The sequence below is a fragment of the Zonotrichia albicollis genome, chromosome 2, assembly GCF_047830755.1.
Source record: "Zonotrichia albicollis isolate bZonAlb1 chromosome 2, bZonAlb1.hap1, whole genome shotgun sequence".
NCBI lineage: Eukaryota > Metazoa > Chordata > Aves > Passeriformes > Passerellidae > Zonotrichia > Zonotrichia albicollis.
Window position 1 is genome coordinate 47,842,138 of NC_133820.1, and position 19,772 is coordinate 47,861,909.

Below are 19,772 nucleotides of genomic sequence, written 5' to 3' on the forward strand. Positions count from 1 at the left end.
ACTGAGACTTCATTATAGTTAAAGTTTGATTTTTAAAAATGATTTCAAGAACCGCTTTTGGCAAATCTGTTCCTGAAATGTTCACTTTGTAGGCTGAAAACTTAAGTAAAAATGATTTAGTCATCTGCATAGCAGTATAATTTTGTATTCTTTGTTTTTCATCACTGACCATAAAAAAACACACCAAAATTTGTAAAACTTACAGTCCTGTTGAGATGCTGACAGATAAAATGTTAAAATTCAGACTGCTGCTGAACGTTGGACTATTCTGTGAGTCTGACTTAAATTCAAATGGCACAAACAGTGGATTAATTACTCTGTCCTGTCGGCTCAGCACTAGCATCCAGGACACACTCATTTGGACTTCCTTGGCTTAAGCAAACACTTAATACATCTTCTGTGTCTGAATGCTTGTGTGTAACATGGAGCTCCCAGAGGGGGAATAATAAATACTCTGCTAGTATAGAACAAACTTCAGATGCTGCTTAGGTGAGCTGGCTTGAGTGCTGACATTTACCTGGCAAGATAATATCCATGCCTAGCATGCCTCTAGTGCAATGGTTGGAAGTCTTGGAGGGAAATTTTCGGTGCGGTGTTCCTCAGGTCTGCTTGTAGGATATTGTTTTTAGATACTATAGATGAGAGCAGCTTAAGTATTTGTTTCCATGCAAACCACTCCTAAAAACCCTCTGTAAAAGAACTGACTTTTCTGGACCCTCATTGTTCCCAAGGAACTAAGGTTGTTGTCAGCTCCTGCAGCAGGAAAAGTGTGAAGGTAAAGACTTAGAATGATAATGAATTGCTAATAGTAATCACACAAAGCTTTTCTGTGGCAAAGATTACAGCACTATTCTTAGGTCAAACATCTTACTTCCCCTTCCTGGCCTCCCCCCTCCACATCCTGGGACAGAAAATGGCATGTTTTTATTTCCTTTGCTAAGGAAATAAAATGCCATGTGTTGTAGTGTTTCTTGTAATCTAATGACCTCTATTCCAGATTGAATCTTTTTTGATAAAGTGAGTGTATGCCATTAAAACCTTCTCCTATAGACAGTCTGTCTAAGAAGCAGGACCAAACAGTGTCCATGGTATTAAAGGCAAGCCTGGTATTAAGCAGGTTTCATGAATTTGGGCCAGTATCTGTTATTGCAATCCAGACTGCTCCAGCTTTGGTGAAAGACTGAAACAATATGGACTGTCAGGTAGTACAGCATAATTTGGTCTACATGAAGGAATTTATATGGGCTCCATCTTGCTGCTTCAGTGATATGTTTTTCCTTTTAAGCTCTTCAGTGTCTGTTATTCATTCCTTCTGAGCAACGGACTGAGGAACTAGCAAAAATGTTCCAATATCAACTTTTGGCAGTTTGGATGCTTGAGCTTAATGCCAGAAAATAGTAGGTTCAAACTGGACTTGGCAATGGTTTATTTCTCTCTTTGGTGGGTGAAATGCCTCATTAACGTCTGTCTGTAGTATCTGGCACAGTTCATCATCCACTATTGATGTCCTGCCAGACACTGGCTTCTCAGTCAATAGGGATGTGTTGAAATGACACTCAGTCACACTTTGTGTGGTTTGCTTGCCTTTCTAGAGAAGGTTCACATTGATTTCTGACGTTGCTGTTCCTTGGGACCCCTTGTGGGACCCCCATTATGGACGTAGGCACATTCTTAATGGGCACATTCTTCATCTGTCTTCTGAGTGATTAAATTAATAGTTCCTAACTGGATTTAAAGCCTGTTTTTAAAATTACTTAATAGGCTGCTATTAGAGGGTCTAAAGGGAGGGAAGAAAGCAAGTGTCACTGTATGTTGACAAGTCTAACTCCATACACTACTTCCCTTGGAAGTGCTAGTCTGCTGTTGCTGAATACAAGGGCATTTACAAGTTAGTCACACCATGTGAAAAGTTTCAATAGTTACTTGTTGGAGTTGGGTTGATTTGTCAAATGAAATAGCTTTTTTTTTTTCTTTACAAATTGTTTCAGGTGCTTTGTAAACAGTATTATCCTATCAGAAATGTAACATTAAAACATTATGACTCTAAAGAGAAAATTAGTTCTAAACATGCAAACACTACAATAGCTATTAGTGTAACAGACTTGAAAAACAATATCAGGCTGCTGAAGTCTTTTGAAATAGATGAAATAACAGATGATTTGAGTAGCTTATGAAAAAACTTGTGTTGTGGACTGGACTGTCTCAAACTGGGCACAGAATATTTAAATTGGAAAGGGAAAGCCACCCATTCCAAGGGGCTTCTTTGGAAGCCTCTGGAGCTGCTTCTTGCTGAGCTGCTCTGAGCTTGTTTTGGGATATGCAGGTGGGGTGTGGTTGAAGGGCTCTTAACTTGAGAAGGGCTAGAGGGTAGAGGTTGAGAAGAATAGGTCAAATACTGGATAAATTTCAGCTGGTATTGGGACAGCCCCAAGTTGTCAACTGAAGGAGTGTCCTTATATGACAAATTTTTCCTCCTTCCTGCCTTCTCACTCTCAAAATACGCTGAATATATGTCCAAGGCCAATGAATACTGGACATATTTTCAACTCTGAATTTTTTCCATGCCCTGTCCTGCTCTTCCTAATTTTTATTAACTGTTCTGTCCATAGTGTCCTATTTTACTTGGGAGTGGTATTGACTGCCAACAGAATACATTAAACAATGGCCTGCTGCCGCTGAGAGTCTCCAAAGCAGTTTTGTTCAAAAGTGTTTGCTTTTGTGCCCTATGCTCATACCTTCCAGACAGAGTGGCCAAACAGCCCATGCCCAGAAAGAACTGAGTGTTTTCTTTGTGATTGACTGAGCTGATTAAAAACAGTTCAATGTTACTATCAACAGTCCAAAGAAATTGTTATTTGGGGCCTTAACAAGAGGTAGACCTTCTGTACCAAGAATGTGAATAATTTAAAAAATCCCAAAATCCTTCGTTTCTTTTCTTGAGGTTTGATTAATTTGTTTTCCTTCTGTTATCTCCCAGTCAGTCATTCTATAATACTAATAAGCTTTTTGGAATGTTGTGAGGTTAAATCACACTTTAATTAAGAGGCTTTTTCCCCTCTGTAGGTCAGCGTTTGTTTTTGCTCTGTAGATACCATAGAGAAACTCAGAGAGAAGGAAGAGGGAGGGAATAGCGAAAGAAAATCTGTATAAAATAGAGCATAAAGGAGTTTAAAAAAAATTGAACTATAGATGTTATCTTGTGTTGAACTTTCTGGAAACTCTGTAAGAATTATTGGTACTAATTTAACTGGAATGTATTGTTGTAGATATATTTTATTTTTGGCTTCTCTCACGTTCCAGTTTTCTCATACCCTTTCTTTGGCATGTGTTCAAATCATAGAACATGTTGAGTTTATTTTATTTCCTTTTAAGAACAACAAATTCTGAGTATTTGCATAAAACCATTTTGCTTAACATGTAATGTGCTCCAAGCAAGAATTACTGATTTACAGTTTTGAGCAATTTCAATTTCTTCAGCTTGAAAAGTTCCATTTCCTACTTTAAACAATCCAAAATATTGAAGGAAATTCCTTTAAAAAAAGTGGGTCATGACTTCTTTAACAGTATATTTTTGAGATGAAGTTCTGAACAATATTTTTGTGGTAAAGACTTACCTGCTGGTCTTTACTAGGCTAAAAAGTTACCATGTTCTTTTTTGAAAACTCACTGCTTAGGTCTGTTTTCACAAATTTCAGCATTATTTTGAAAGCCTGTCTGTTCCTGCTGATTTGAAGTGAACTTTTGCACCAGGACTTTGCTGCTGACCTCCAGCTGTCAGTAGGAAATTGGTGGGTGTGAGAGATTAACAATACCCTAAACATAATCTGTAGTGCTTGTGTTATTACAGGGATGCAATCACAACTCCACATCTATGCTGGGTTTGCTTGTGGTGTCAAGCTGCTGTAAAGCAGAGAAAACCCTACCTCTTACCTCTTCATTTGAACTTCTTTCATTTCAGGGAAACCTGTGATTTGTGTATTTGACTTAATTCTGCAGGTTATAAAGTGGTGTTTTACAGTGGGGGGGAAGGGATTGAAGCTGATGGGAGGAATTCTTCCTGTTCTTGCAGACCATGAGTCCTGTCTGGGGAGCCATTACAAACTATTATGTTAGCTTCTTAGTTTATGTTCAGAAATTAAAACCAAAGTTAACTCTTTTTGAATCTTTATTTTTCATTCTTTTTTCTTTTAAATTGAAAGAGGACAAATGTTCTCAAGTTTTGCCATTTATTTATATATATATATATGTAATTATAATATATATATTTTTATATGATATATACATATATATGTCAATATTTATCACTAAAAATTACTGCTTTGCAGTAAAAAGTGAGTACAGCAAAGGTTTTATGCTCTTTGCCTTTGTTTAATATTCCATTCCATATTTGCTTTTGAATCCAGAGATTCTTATAAAAGTAGTTTTGTTTGTGATTTCTTAGACTTGTAAAAAGTAATAATAAAAAATAGTTAAAATACAGTGGTAAGTGTCAGAATATTCAGCAGCAGATTCAGTGAACAGTGACATACATGTAAAATTCAGACTTGATTTTCTAGGAAACGAATATGATGAATTTATGGAAAAAATGGTGAAAAAAGTAGAGTTTAGATTTTGTTGTATAGGCCACAAGGAGAGGTGAGTTTGGCTCTAGTACCTGCTTCTTCTTGTGCCAAGTCTTCTTGGTTTGTCAACATGAAGAGTTTTTGGAAAAGCAGATATCAGGAGTTTAAAGTTTTGGTCTGGAGATGAGGTTAGAAAGCTTTATAGCAAAGCTAAAACTGCTCTTCTCTTAGCAGTGAGTTGGATATTTTTATTTTCTGGGTGTTTGCCCCAGCAACTGTTTAAATTTATTGTGTATGTGGAGAAACATAATCCATCAATTAGATGTTTAATCAGAGAACCTGCTCTCTTAATTGCATGCATGAAGATTTTTAACATATTGCAATATCCATCCTCAGGCTGCTTCTATCCCCCTGTGCTGCTGCTGTGTGTTGGGCTGTGGGAGCTGCCACAGGGATGGGGCCTGGGTGTACCTGCCCTGCTGTGCCCCTTGCCCTGGGGGGGAATTTGGGGGCTCCCTCCTATAGCTCACACCTAGGGCTGCTCTCACTGAAGGAGGTGCCTGTTCAGTCAATTTGTGTTCCTTCTGTACACAGCGGTATTCATCTTGCTGTAGTTATTTCCTGTTATTTCTGACTTGCTAACTTATTTCCCCTTTAGTTTTGAGCAAGACAAAAAAAAAAGCAATCATAAGAACCACAATACTGGTAAAAAAGATCAGTTATAGTAGTTGAAATAAATGTCATTAATTGCAGTGAATGTTAGATTTCAGGATGTCCGCTCAGAAAGGTTTGTGGTTAAACTGAAACAAGGCAATAGAGAAAACAATTCTTTAAGCTTCCTATCACCAAAACCAGTTTTTCATGAGGAAATTCTAGGAACAGGAGTGCTGCTATTAGACACAAAAGATGGGCTGGGCAAGGCAAAATGCATGAAAGAAAGAAATATTCAGGAGGAAGAATAAATATTGAGAAAAATTTAGCTTAAAAATGACAGGTCCTTCCTCTCTTCTGTGGCTTTTTAGAGAAAGAGAAGGTGTTTGCTTTCTGTTGGAAATTTTCTTTGAGGGGTTCTGTGGTTGCAATAATTAATTTATGGTGAAATTTCCATGAGTGTAAGTACTTTCTAAGGATTCATCCCACCTTCAGACAAGGTTGGTTGATTGGTTTTTTTTTGTGTGTGCGGACAGTGCTGTTGTGTTTTGTTTGGTTTTTATTTTTTTTAACTTAGCAACAACTCTGTATTTAAGGGAAACCATAAATACATTGAAGGAAAACCATAAATGAGGGAGAACTGGCAATGAGTTTTGTAGGAAAAAGCAATCTTGGTTGTATTTAAAGATTGGTATTTTGTATGATTTACTAGTATATGAAGCAAAAGTTTATGCTGCTTGTGAAAATAGAGTTATTTTTTGAGTTTTATAGCCCATCAAGCTGAGCAAGAAAACATTCTTCAGCAAAGTGTTCCACAAACAATGTGTTGGCATGCAGATTTGGACAGTTGCTGCTTCTATTGGCACAAATAGAATTTTTTACTCACATGTAAGGGAAGTTACACTTTGGCCTCAATCAAATAAGTTTTCCAGAGTTTACAGCACTTACAAGAAGATTTAAATACCTTGCTCACCAGCAAATACAAAGTCTGAGAGCAGCACCCAATGATTTCTTTGACTTGAAAATACTTTTGGTTAAACAAAAGATAGGAGAACTTTAATCTGGTTTATATTTCCTATATTTTCATTTGAAGTCCTGAAGGTAAATTTTGAAAAGCTGGGACAGTTTTAGCAAATAGCTCTAAGTATGATTAAAAACTTAATGAACAGTCTGGAAAAACTGAAGGAGTTCAGTTCTTGTTTAAGATATGGTATTGAGGGGGACCTGGTTGGAGGGGGTAGTGTTAGAGGGGAGGTCAAGATGTAACTGTTTTCAGAGACCAGACTAATTCTTGTTTTAGGGTGCAAATTGTAAAGATAAGTATCCATAAAATAATGTATCAATGATTGTGGTGATTGGAAATACTTAAAAAACAAATTTGATCTTTTTAAGTAAATGGCTAATTCATCAAATAAGAGTTTTCATTAGGAAAACAGATTGTTTATCACTGTAATCTCTTCTGATTTTATAATCTGTGAAAAAAATTATTGATGATATTTTGAAGTTGCTTTCCACCTTTTTCTGTAGAATAATGGAGTTGTTCAGGTAAGTCTTGGGAATTCCGCTAGTGCAGCTTCCTGCTTGGAGCAGGAGTGGCACTGAATTCAACCCAGATTGCCTGGGGATTTGTGTGGTCAGCTGTGCAAACCTCTGGGTCCCTGTTCCAGTGCTCTCCTGTCTTCCTTAGGTCAGGTGGGAGTGCCCAGCCCTGCTGCTGGTCTTCCATGCCAGCTGATCAGTGCCTGCTTGTACTGGGGACCAGCACCAGGCATGGGGTCTGGTGCAGCGAGTGCCAAGTAAATGGGATTAATCATTTCCCTTGACCTCCTACCTAAACTTCTGGTAATACAGCCCAGTACACTGCTAGGTTTCCTTGTTATTTTTATCCTGTAGCTTTTTGGGGTTGTTAGCAGTTATTTTAGACTCTTTCCTCTGGGCAGTGCAATAACAAAAATATGTGGTTCTCTGTTGAGGTTTATAGGCCATAGTTTAAGAGCTATTGCTGTTATAATTTGGTCTGAATGTTCCCAAGTTGTCCAAAAAGCAAATTTTATCGAGTTAAACTTTTCTTTGAGGAAGGTATAAATGAACAAGAGAATTATCTTCTGGAAGCCTGTGGTCTTTTGTAATTTAACCATTAAATGTGGAATCTGCAAGATTGGAATTATTCAGCTGTAGATAATGTGACCTGTGTTGGATAACTAAACTCTGAAATTTTGCCTACTCAGTTCTCTATCAAGCATGTTAGAAAATTCATTTAAAAGTGTGAATTGAGAAGAAAAAGGAGGAAAATCAAAGTACTTTTCACCAAAGTGAAAAGTAGACTAAACAGTACTTCTCATGGAGACTTGAATTTAAGAGCAAATAAAACATTACTTTCATGCAAACCTCCATTTTCAGGTGAAGGAGACCGTTATTGTTAACACTTTTTCAGCAAAGTATATTTTGGTTCTTTAATTTAGTACAAGAAACTGGTAGGATGGACCTTGGTCTACTGCTCATGCATTTAGGGTTACCCCTAGCACATGTTTTTCCTTCCTGAGTTAAAGATCATAGATGTCATTAGAAACAGAGCTGGGTATAGGAGAGACTGTCAATTGGAGAGATGACTGGGAGTCAGTGGGAAGCCACAATGAAGATATTTATGGAACAGGCTTTGGAGAAAATGGCCTAAGACAGAACCCATGGAGGAAGAGCAGGCAGTAGGGATTTGTGTGTGTCTGGTCGGGCTTTCCCGTAGTGACCTTGCCAGACTGACACTGCTGTAGCCACCTGCTGGAGTTGGTGTTGCCAGGATTAGCATTCAGCACTGGTTCATGGACTTTAGCAGTGACATGTAAGCTGTTTATTTGGATCTTTAAACCTCCCCAAAGCATGTGGTTAGACATGGCTGACTAATTATTTTTATTGTTTAATAATTTCCTGCTCTCCTAATACCATTTCCCAATTATATTCTCCCCCTATTTACCAGCTGCAGTTTTAGTACAGTCCTTGGGTTGTACCAGTGACCCTTTTACTTGGCCTACCTCCATCTTTCTGTCCTGTTTTCTGTCAGCTGTCATTGCTACAAAATAGTGCAACATTTTCTGAGCTTCCCACTGCTTTTTAATAGCAGAGTTCAGGTTTGGGTTAGGCTTGTTGGATCACATTTGCACAGGGCCAGGAAGAATGCCCTTTCCCCCTCCCCTTTTTTCCCCTTTTCCATGGAAACATGGGGCTATTTACTTTTAAAACAGACACAGAATTAATTTGGAGAAAGAAAACTCTTTCTGCTTGGAGTTGCCTGGGCCTCACAGCCGGGCTTGTTGCAGGCAATTGGAGATGACGTCATCCAGCAACTTGCTGTGTTTTCAGTTCCAGAAGTGACTTCCTTGCACAAATTTATTGTCTGCGCATTTCGTCTCCTCCCAGCCACCTACTTCTCACATTGACCCTGCTGCAGCTGCACTGCAGCTTCTGAGTTCTTTCCTTCCTCTTCTCCAGCCCCTTTTCCTTTCTTTGTCTTTGTGGTTGGTGAGTTGTGTTTTACCCCCAAAAGGACTACAATAGAAACTAAAACTCATTTAGTTCTTAGTTTGTTAGTGTTTTAAAAAAGACTAAATAAATTTCAGTGGGAGGCTAAAAAGCCCTGCCTGCATGACAGAGAGATTGCAGGGGAGAATCCACTAAGTTAGTTATGTGCACATAACAATGATCATCCTGCTTCGTGCCCACCGTAGAATCCACAACTGTGAATATACAGAATGTACTCTGAAAGCTGCGTCTGTCACTCAGAGGCTGGTTGAGTCTTCTCACAGATGTGTTACTGCAGGTTGTTTTTGATGTTCTGACATTTTTCAGAATACTCAAAGTGGATTGAGTTACCAGGTTAGCTCTTACAGGTAGATTTATCTCTGGGTTTCAAAATGGCTGAGTGTTTGGATGTTTATCATAAATTTTTAATGCTATTACAGGGGTAAAGAGAAAATCTAAGAAACAGGAAATATCCAGTATATTTTCTTGAGAACAAATTAAAATAAGATTTACGGTACACAGAAGTGTGTATTATCTGACAGTTTGCTACTCAGGAGGGTTGGGGCACCAATATTGCTTTATCACTTGAGCTAGTGAACTGAAAGACTAGGTGAATGTTTGCAGACCAGCCTGAGAGTTGAATTTATCTATTGCATCAGGTGAATTTTTACCCCTTCCTGTTCAGATATGTCATACAGTATTTTGATGCTTTATTGCAAGTTATAGAGGCTATTTTGCTTAAATACTCATTGTATTCCCTACCTTTTGTCTTTTTTTTTTTTTTCTTGTATGCCTCATCTCCATCAAATCTTTATATTCAGGCTTTTTTTCCTTAGGCTTTCATGCTACAATCTTGTTTCTAGTATCTGGTACAGGGAGGTACTGGGTAGAGAAGGTATACGGAGAGCAGATTTGTAATTCTGCTTTTTAAAAAAAATAAAAAAACTACCATGAAACAAACTGATTTTGCTAGTTAAGGTTTTGAACTTACTCCAAATTTGAATCTTCTCTGTGAGTAGAGAGCAATTTGTGGAAGTCAGTTGTGTTATTGCTTTCCGCAACTTCAGTGTGATGTGGGAGCAGTAAAACTTCTAAGTGGAATGTACCTTCCCTGTAGATTAGATGGCTGCTGTGAAAAACCTTGATCTGGATGTGGAGTTTGACAAAGCTATGGAGATATAAACATGGGGGTTAGGAAATACTGAGTAAACTTTTTGGATGAATCAAGCTTGGGAAGTGTGCAATACAGATTTATTTCCTGCTACCTGTGCTTTTGTTCACTTCTTCAACTGAACTGATAGCAAGATATGTTCTGTTAACACATATCTCTCTTAATCACTGTATGAATGCTTAGAAATTTAAAATGTCATGACAATGGAACATACAAGTCTGGGTTAAACCTTCAGTTGTATATTACCTTCTGTAGTAGCAATATTATAAAAAAAAAAAAAGCCTAAATGACATGAAGACAAATATGGAGTCAGGTTATGAACAATCCCAAATACTACAAGGCTGGTGGTAAACTCAAGAAGATAGCAACACCAGTCCAGTAGCAATACTGAAACTGTGTATTCCAGACTTTGCCCACAGTTTCTAATGAAATCTTTGCAGAAGAGGAGGAATAATTCAAGGCAAAGCATACCTCCAATGGTAATGTCTTCCACTTTCTCAAGGGTGATGGTTGCTTGTGACTGATGTGTAGGAAATAATTTTAATTTCATCTGGACCCTACAGTGCAGTCGGTTGCTGGAGTAGCTCACATCTATGTCGTCAAGTTCAGTTTTCATCTTGTGCTGCAATAGAATCAACAAAAATGTGAGCTTGAGCCCAAGTTTATACTTTTCCTAAAGAACAGTGTGAGCTGTAGGCTGGCACAGATTAAAAAATAGGAGTGGAAAAAAAAGTAGATAAAGGTTAGAAGAGAAGATGGTGGTCACTGTTCCAGGGGACTGTTGGCACTGTGACTTTGAAGTGGCTTGAGCCAAGATTTGTGCATCAGTCTCAGTAGAAAACATTTCCTGATATTGTAGGCAGAAGGGCTAAGGTGCCTGGAGTTGCATAGCACCAATTACAACACAGAAGTTAACACACAAGCATTTTGCTGCAAATTCACATTTTAACTTAGGCTTAGGTCATTGTTTGCATGCTTATGTCACTGGCTCATGTGTAGGCTTAAGTTGTGATAAGTGCTGTCTGTAATTGAAGGTGCCTTGCTCCTTCTGACAGCTTCAGGACTCATGAGGAGCGGCCAGTTGCTATATATAACTTGGTTCCTGTAATTCCTAACTGCTTTGGATACTGTGCTATCAAGATGCTATTTTTATGTTTGCACTTATTTTTCTATAAGGTGGCAATGATTCATCCTCCATCAATAACCTGTTTTTAAAATCCTCTTTTTTAATAAAATATTCTTAATGATTAAAGTGTTTTTCTTCAGTCTAAAAAAGTATTTGTTTCATCCACTTATTTTATCTTTTCTGTTTATAGGAGGGGTCTTCTCACAATATACATGGCTAACCAAGTAAGTAGTCCTTTATTTAAATGAAGAATAAAAACATGTAAGATCCACAGGAAATGTCTTGTTTAAAGTTAATAGATGCTGAGATTCATTGCATTTTTTAAATTGTTGCAGGATTTTTCTTTAAGAATTATGCATAATTAGATAAACTCCCTTAAAAGCAAATTGCAATCAGAGGTCTTTCAGAAGTAGCTGTAAAGCAGAGGCTGAAATGTGGTTCATTGTATTATGCTCAGTTTTGTGTATTGTAGCCCCAAGAAGATGGTAATTTTATATTTCTCTTCCATGATAGAATGGCATCTGGTACTTAAATGATCATTATTTTGCAGATGAGAAATCCAGCCACCATATACTTCAGTTTTGCCATTAATAATTTTGTAACTTGTGTCAGTTGTGCTTGCAAACATTTTTAACATATGATTGTATCAATTTAAATCTTGAGTCATATTTGTTTTACTCTCCAAATAAATAGCATTTATCTAAATGATGCTTTGTGCATTAACTTTTTCCAAATATAAAATGCTTCTGTTACTTGATCGTACTCCTTTAGGAAAGGTCTTACTTTGCCAAAGGAATTACGTGAAGTTTTTGTGCAGTTTGAGTTGCATAAATAGTCACAGAAACACAGAAAAAAAAGAAAATGAGAATTGTGTTCAGACTGCTGAGAGAGTTTGCTGGGGCCTCAGTAGAGCTGTGCATGAGTTGAACTCTGATGGTGATGGTAAGATTAATGACTAAAAGGGGTGAGACAAAGGCAATGTATCATAGTACAGATTAGGGTGATAAAATTAATAGGTTCTCTTCTGTCCTTGTACAAGGACATTGTCATTGTTGATGACTTGTAATTCTGAGTATTTTGTGGGGGCAGAGCTTTTGGAAGGAGCTGATATCATGACATGTGTTAGCAGGTAAATATCCTGGAAAGTTCCTTTTTGCATTTACCAAACCCTTTATATAGTTCTCTCTCAAACTCTGGTGCTTAACAATTTCTTTTAGGCAGAAATTGTTTCTTGGGTTGTTCTGTATTCATAGACTCTGTCTTTACAGACAGACTGAGGGGAACTTACAGACTTCAGAAGAGAAAAAATTAATTTTGCTTTTCACTTTTATTATTATTGTTGAAGTACCATTGTAAATTTTATAGCTTCCTGATTTGTATGACTCATATTCTGTCCTTTAGGATTCCTTTTCTTTATGAAGTTTTTTAACTTAATTTAAAAAGGTGACAAATTCTCCTTTTGAAATTCATTTACTTAGCTGTTCAGAGTCCCAGCAGTGCATGGGAACAAGGTTTAACTCCTGCAATGAAATCTTAACTGTGGAAGTTTTCCTTGTATTCAGAAGGGCAGTGTGTAGAAACTCCTCATTCAGGGAGCAGAGGTTATAAGGATGGTGGTATTTAGTTGAACATACTATCACTCCTTTGGAATAGACTTTCCAAGAGAAGGGAGCAATAGGTGTGCTTAAATAGCAGCAGCTCTGAGTATCAAGATTCTGAGGAAGCTGTCATTTTGTTCATGGCTCTAAGGATGAAGGACCACACAGGTCACCTGCAATTGGAGAGAGCTGTAAGGGAAAAGTCAAGCTATGGAGTTACATTTTATGGATACCATTTGGCATGGATATTCTCTTCAGCACAAGGACTTATTTTAGTCACAAATCTTTGGTGGAGCCAGAGCTGTCAGGGTTTGCTCTGTAAACTCGTGATCGTGTGGCACCTTGTTAGCAAGCTCTGTAATCACAGTAAATGTTTCCCTGTTTGTGTTGCTTATCTTTGGCCTAGAACTTTATATGCTTTTATAAGATTCTCTTATAAAGTCCTAAGCCTTTAAAAGATTTATGTCTGTTAGCTTTAGATAGCAGCATGTCCCATTTTGAAAGCTGTCACATTTTAATCATTAGTGATGGCAGATAGATTGTGAAATTAGCCTGCATTTCTTGCATTCTGTAAAACTCATGTCAGGACCTGTTAAGATGTTAAGGGAACTAAATGTATACCTTTGTTTTGTTTCATGTTTTGCTATACTGGGTTTTGCAGCCTGAGCAATAATAACTAAAGCTTTTTTTTGTGATTCTTCATGTGTGCCTTTGCCCACGTAGGCAGGAGGTAGCTGTAATTACTGTTGGTTATTATAAGTGATTATCATGACTGTTGCTGCACTGACTTTTTATAGCCAGATTAGGGCTTTTAAATCAGAAAATTTAAGTCCTGTTGTCCAGTTGGCAGTATGTGATAATTTGTCTTCGGAGATGAATTTACATAGTGGAAAGGTGTGTTAAATCTTTATGCATGGTTGCTGTTTTTCATTTCAGTGAATTATATTCAGTAGAACATGAAAGGCAGTGGGGTCTTAGGACTCTTGTTCTAAATGTGACATTTTTATTGTTTTTTTTTAATCTGGAGCTACTAGAAACTTGTGAATGGAAACATGTGAATGAGTGTCCTGGTTCATTTTAAATAAGTCAGTGATTGTAGATTTATGTGAACCTGAACTCCCTAGCTGCATTTCCTTGCTGCTTACATGTTAACATGACAGATTAAAAATAAGATGTTTCAGCTATATATGCTCTATGGAAAAATAGAATAAAAGTGTTTTTTTCAGACTAGCTTGCTGCTAAATTGAAGCTATATAAGAATGTACTGTGGGATTTGGATTTTCTTTTTTGTTTTTTTTTTTTTTTGAGATAGGAATTAGAAATAACCATGGGACTGAAGCATTTGTAGCTTTAATTTTAATGTGCAGAATCTAAAATCAACTTCTTAACTTTTCACTGGAAGTCATTTGGAGTTTTTAGAACTAAATTAGTACACCTAAGTCCTAACATTGCTTAACATGTGCATTTGAGACCTAAAGTTTCTGTAACAGCCCAGAACAGAGTAGTGGCAATCAGTGCTGTGGACTCACAGAGCCATGGAGCTTTCAAATTCTATTTTGGATTGCATGTATTAAAGTCCCAAAATTTCTAGGATCATAAGAGATGCATTGATAGTGAACATATAAGATGATCCTTCATGGATAATTTGAGATCAAAGGGAACCCCAAGATTCCAGCAAAAGGTGGAAAGTGAAATGTAATCTTTCAGTTATTTTTATCTGGAACAGTAGATGATATTAATGACTGTCCATGAAGACGACCTATAGCTCTTATGTTTCCAGACACTTGGGGCATACTTTGTTGTGAACAGCTCAACAGTTGAGTTATTGCTTTTACATTGAAGAAACTGTGTCTTTGGGTTAGGGTTTGGCTTTTCTGGTGTTGAAAACAAAACAAACAAAGACTGCCTTCAAAATGCAGGATAGGAAGAGACTAATCTGAACTAGGACTGACTTGATATCAAGCTTCTTTGAGAAACAAAACTTGAGAAAAATTGCTGTTGTCATTGATATGCTACACCAGAGAGGAGGCAGTTATCCTAGCATGTGCTGAGCTGCCTGCTATGTTTGAAATTCACACTGTGCATCACTACATCAAAGTCTTTTTTCTTTCTCTATTAGGACTTCTGGTGTATGATGGGCTGCTTACAGAGCTGGAAATGTTAATAAGAGGCTCTTGAGGGTCACGGATTAAATGATATAAAGCTTTAGCACAAGGTGAAGCAGCAGGATGCAAGAGACAGAGTGGTGCTGTTGAGGGCTGTTTCTGAACAGCGATGGGAGGAAGAAGTGTAGGGGCATGTCCCAGCCATAGAGAAAACATTAAAAACATTACTGAGTGGAAAGCTGTGAAGTGTAAAAGTAAGATAAGAAAGATATGAAGAAAGGAAGTAGAGAAGCACAATCTACAAGTAAAACCCAAAAATTTATTGAGGCGAGAGACATGGAGCTGGACTGACATAATGGAAGTTGATGTATGGGAGTGTTAGAGGTAAAACAAGTGGAAAAAATGAGAAAATGTAGAATTTATTCTAGTTAAAGCAGAGAGCAGGTGATAAAAAAATGATGAGTTTGCCATGAAAGGATTGGATTAATTAATTAATTAATATTAAGAAAATTTTAAGAAGAGACCAGAAAGAGAGAGACAGAGAGTGTCTCTGGTGTCCTGGAAATGGAAGGGAGAAATTGTCAGCAATTGCATCTAGACAGAGTTTATAGAGAAATCAGAGGATGCTGAATCTAATTTATTCCTGTGCTGATCTTGAGTCATCAGTGCATCTGCTATTTATGAAATACTGTGCTCAGATCCTCATACACAGAGGAAGAGATACTATTTAGACAAGTATGGAATGAGTTGATCAGTAGCATTCCAGTGGGTAATGCTCTGCTTCTGTATATGATAAAGTAACACAGCTGAGCAGAGTTTTTTTCTGTTTTAAAGTAGTCCAAGCAGTTTCACAGCTGACTTGTTTTTCAATTGCATAAAATGCCTAAATCTGGGTTCATTTTGGCTGTATCATTGTTTATTCCAACTAGTCAAGTGTGAAGGTTGCATGTAAGTTGCGCTCTTAAAGCTTGAACTATTTGGTCTAGGAGTGTGCAAAAATGCTGAAACACTGACTCAAAACTAAATCCCTCAGGATGTAATGGAGAAATGAGTATCCATTGCTCTTCAGTCAGCTTTAATTCCAGATATTTGTATGGTTTTTTTACAGGGTGGAAGTAATAGTGATTCAAAATATCACAAAATTTTCATGCTGTGTAATACTTTAGAAAACCTCAACACTATTAGCCTAATTTTATCTATCTGGCACACACAGAGAGCCAAGTAGGTACCAAGCTTGACAGAGATATGGCACAATATAGGACATGGTTCAAATGTTTGAGGCCAAGAGCCCTCCAGTGTAACTTTTCATATGCAATAAATTTGTAATTGTTTCATGCCTTTGAGAGTGATAGGTGGATGGATGAAAGAAAGAGGAATGAGCCTTGCTGTAGCAAGAGAATAAACAACAACAGCCACTTTTAATCTGTGAATTTGCTGATCCTGTAGTTTTAACTTTTTGCTAAAGGCAAACTGGTGGTATTGTAGAGGAAGGTACTTGCATGCAAGAAATGCTCTAACACTGAGCATTCCAAAGTGATTTTTCTTACCAGCTTATCAAATGCTTTCTGCATTTGATATGCTTTTACAGAATTGCTGATGTATCTGAGTTGTTACAGATGTCTCAAGAAATACCTTGTGCCAGTTACAATTAAATGAGGGAGGATACTATGAATAATGTAGGTTGAAGGGTGTTTTTTGTTTTGTGGAGTTTTTACAGTAATGTGCAATCATTTGTCATTAATATAACTTGCAACTCAGAGAAATTATCACCCAGTGCTGCTACATGCTATAAAACATTGTGTACCAATTCAAAAATATCCTTTAAAATGAAGAAAAAAAACATTGTCACTTCTTTGTTTATAATTCTGTGAAGTAACAGGTATTTCACACATCTTATTTGTTTCAGCAAAGCATTATATTTGGCTACACAGTTTATTCATCATAGCACAGGCAAATGTTTTCTGTTTGAACTTACTGAACTGACATTTCATAAACAGGACTAGCTGCCACCTTTTCTTCTCCATTGGTAAGTTTCATCTTAGTCAAAACATGGAGGGAATCCAAAATGACAAAGGACAGGTGGATTTAAATTTTCCAAATGCACGTTTTAAATGTTTTGAACCTCTTAGTTGTAGTAAAATGAATTTGACCTGCTTTGTCTTTTTAGATAATTAAAATTTTGTTGTGTGCTTTCATGTAATCCTTAGTACTAACATTGTACAAGGTCTGCCAGGATGCAAGACTTCAGCTATTCTTTTAGCATATTACCCAGATAGAAATTAATGCTTTTTTAAAAATTTTTCTAACATTTCAGAAGTAATCTCCATAACTGAAAGTGCATCAAGTAAATGCTTGAGACACTTGTCTTCCAGGATGGTTTTGTCACTGTTTTCTGTACCCCTCTTCTGGGGTGACAGTGGCTTTGATTACATCAGCAGCTGTCAGGAAACATGTATTTATTGTCTGATGATGTCCAGATTCCCTGTTCATTCCTTGTATTGTCACCTTTTAAGCTGATAGTGTGCTAGTTAAGGTAAAACCATTGCTTAGTTCCTTCTTTCATACAAAAAAGCCTTAAGTACTGAGCTACTTTTGTTTTGTTGGAATAGTAAGTGGTGTTATAAGTTACCGTTGGAATAGCAGAAGTACTTTGATATTTGGTTTAGATTGGATACTAGGAAAAGTTTCTTCACCAAAAGGGTTGTCAAGCACTAGAACAGGCTGCCCAGGAACGTGGTGGAGTCACCAAGCCTGGAGGGATTTAAAAGGCGTGTACATGGCACTTGGGGACATGCTTTACTGGGGGACTTGGCAATGCTGGGTTAATGGTCAGAGCTGATAATCTTAAGGCTCTTCACAGCCTAAACAATTCTGTGATTCTGTGAAAATTGGAAAGCTCAGAGGGAAAGGTTTTTCTTTTTGGAAACTGTTAAACCGAAGCTCAGGATTTTAAAGCCATGTGTAGGGCAAAGCCCCTTTTTGGGACATTGTTCTCAAGCATGTCCTGATTCTTGTAGGGAAGAATCCACCACTGAGTCATTGCTGCCTGGGTGAGGGAAGAGCAAAAAGGACATAATTTAGTCCTGGCTGGAAAGAAGTGTGAAGTTCTCACTTGTGGCAGAATTTCTGCTTTTGCATGGACAAACTCTCTCAGATGATGTCTTGCCATTTGCTGTAGTTGGTAATTTTTGTAGTTCTGTCACAAGTTAAGCCTTTAATTTTAGTGCCAACAAGAAACCAACTCTTGTCAGGTATCAATTTAGACATTGAAATCAACTCAGTAGTGTTTTCCCTGGGGCTATAGTTCTAATATAACACATTTCAGGTTTGAAGCTCAACAGAGTCCTGGATCCCTGCTTCTAATAGCAGCATTTTTACAACTGTTCTGGCCCACATTGTAGCATGGGATTTTGTCAAGACTTGGTTGCTTCTTCTTCTGTCAGGTCATGTGATGTTCCTTGGGAAATCCTGCCTCCTGTTGTGGTATGGCTTTTTTCTCCTATTTTGTCATCTGGGTTTAGGAGGAGAGAATCTTCAGTGGCTTCTGCTTCATTACTGCCTGGATCTTAGTGGAAAAATAAGGTAGAAAACAAAGAGCTCACATCTTTCCCATTTCATAGAAGGCACGCTCAGATGGAGCTCATGCAGTGTTTGTTTGTTAAACATGGCCTTCACCTTTGTGCTGCCTCATAGTTTAAAGCCAGGTGGGGTCAGCCCCGTGTTCTTAGAGTGGCACTTGGGATATGGCTGGTGTCACAGCATGGACAGTCACGCATCACGGATGCACTTGGTGACAGTGGCAGTAATCTGGCTTATGAAACCCAGGAACAAGAACCAAGATCAATAGATTTTTATCCTTTTATCCTTTAAGGTCAAATCTTATAAAAGAAAGCTAATAAAGTTAGTTTAAAGCTAATAAAGCTAATAAAGTTAGTTTACACTCGAAGACAGTGTGCTGGAATGAGAAATAGGATTTGTTTTTTTCACGTCATTTCAGTAGGCAAACCGTAATGCTCTATAAATGGTAACAAAATATAGCCTTCTTGGACACTTGATGGCACTTACACTATGAAGTTCTCTTTCAGAAACATCTCAAAGGAAGAAAATAAAGCCTAATGAAGCAGGATTTACAGAGTCAAAGATCTGCATAACTAGAATATACTGGTCACTCATTCCAGTCTCTTTTTCCTTTGACAGGTTAAATTGAGAGTTGAGAACAAACTTTTATTAATTTTAAGTTCTTACTTATTTGGTAATGGTTCTTATTTGCTGTATATCTAGCTATGTAGAGGCATGTGTCTGCAGGAACAAAAACTATCCAGCCAAGAAATGATTAAAACGATGCCAGTTTTGGATAAGAATCTAGAAAAGAAAGCTTGATTTTTCTTCCAGAAGACTTGCAACTGTTCTTTAACTTTGAGACAAAAGCAGAGAAGTATAACATTCTCTCAGCATCCTTGAGGTACAGAATAGTTCAAGAAGAATTGCCAGTTGTATACTGGGGTGGTAAAGGCAATATAAATGTAGTAGAAGCAAAAAGCCAAACTTTGAATTAAGATGGCAATAAAGTTAATATAGACTACTTGAAATGTACAGATTTCTGAGAAGTTTGGAGGAATATGGACATTATTCCCAAGAAATGGATGCTTTTTGTTTCTTGACATTAATGTTCAAATTTATTTCATAGGCACTTAAACAGAAGAAAAATTTTACCCTTTCATGGAATGATTGAGTTTATTGTGGTGAATATGCAGGGAAGTGTATTGTAAGATCAACATTTCCAAACTCCTTGCTTAGAAATTAAATGCAGATGTTTTCAAATAATCAAAGACTTGGACATGCTTTATTCTAGTCGACAAATACTCAAGACACTTTCCAAAAATTTTATTCTGGAATTCAGAATTAGATGCCATAAATGGGTAAGCTATATACTTTACACATATCATGTTCTGTGGGATATGCAGCTTGGCAACTGAAACAGGCACTATTGAAATAAATTGCTACTTTTAAATATAAACATTACATAGAGTTCATATGAGAAGGGAA

The 19,772-nt window shown here is 37.3% G+C and overlaps 1 protein-coding gene across 1 annotated transcript in view; it reads left to right on the plus strand.

Annotated features, from left to right (window-relative positions):
- Window positions 1-19,772, plus strand: part of TMEM135 (transmembrane protein 135) — a 154,017-nt gene that overhangs the window by 23,869 nt on the left and 110,376 nt on the right. Inside the window, exon 4 of the mRNA XM_005485784.4 lies at window positions 11,214-11,247. Within this exon, the coding sequence (XP_005485841.1) occupies window positions 11,214-11,247 (34 nt within the window). The remainder of the gene's footprint in view (window positions 1-11,213; window positions 11,248-19,772) is intronic.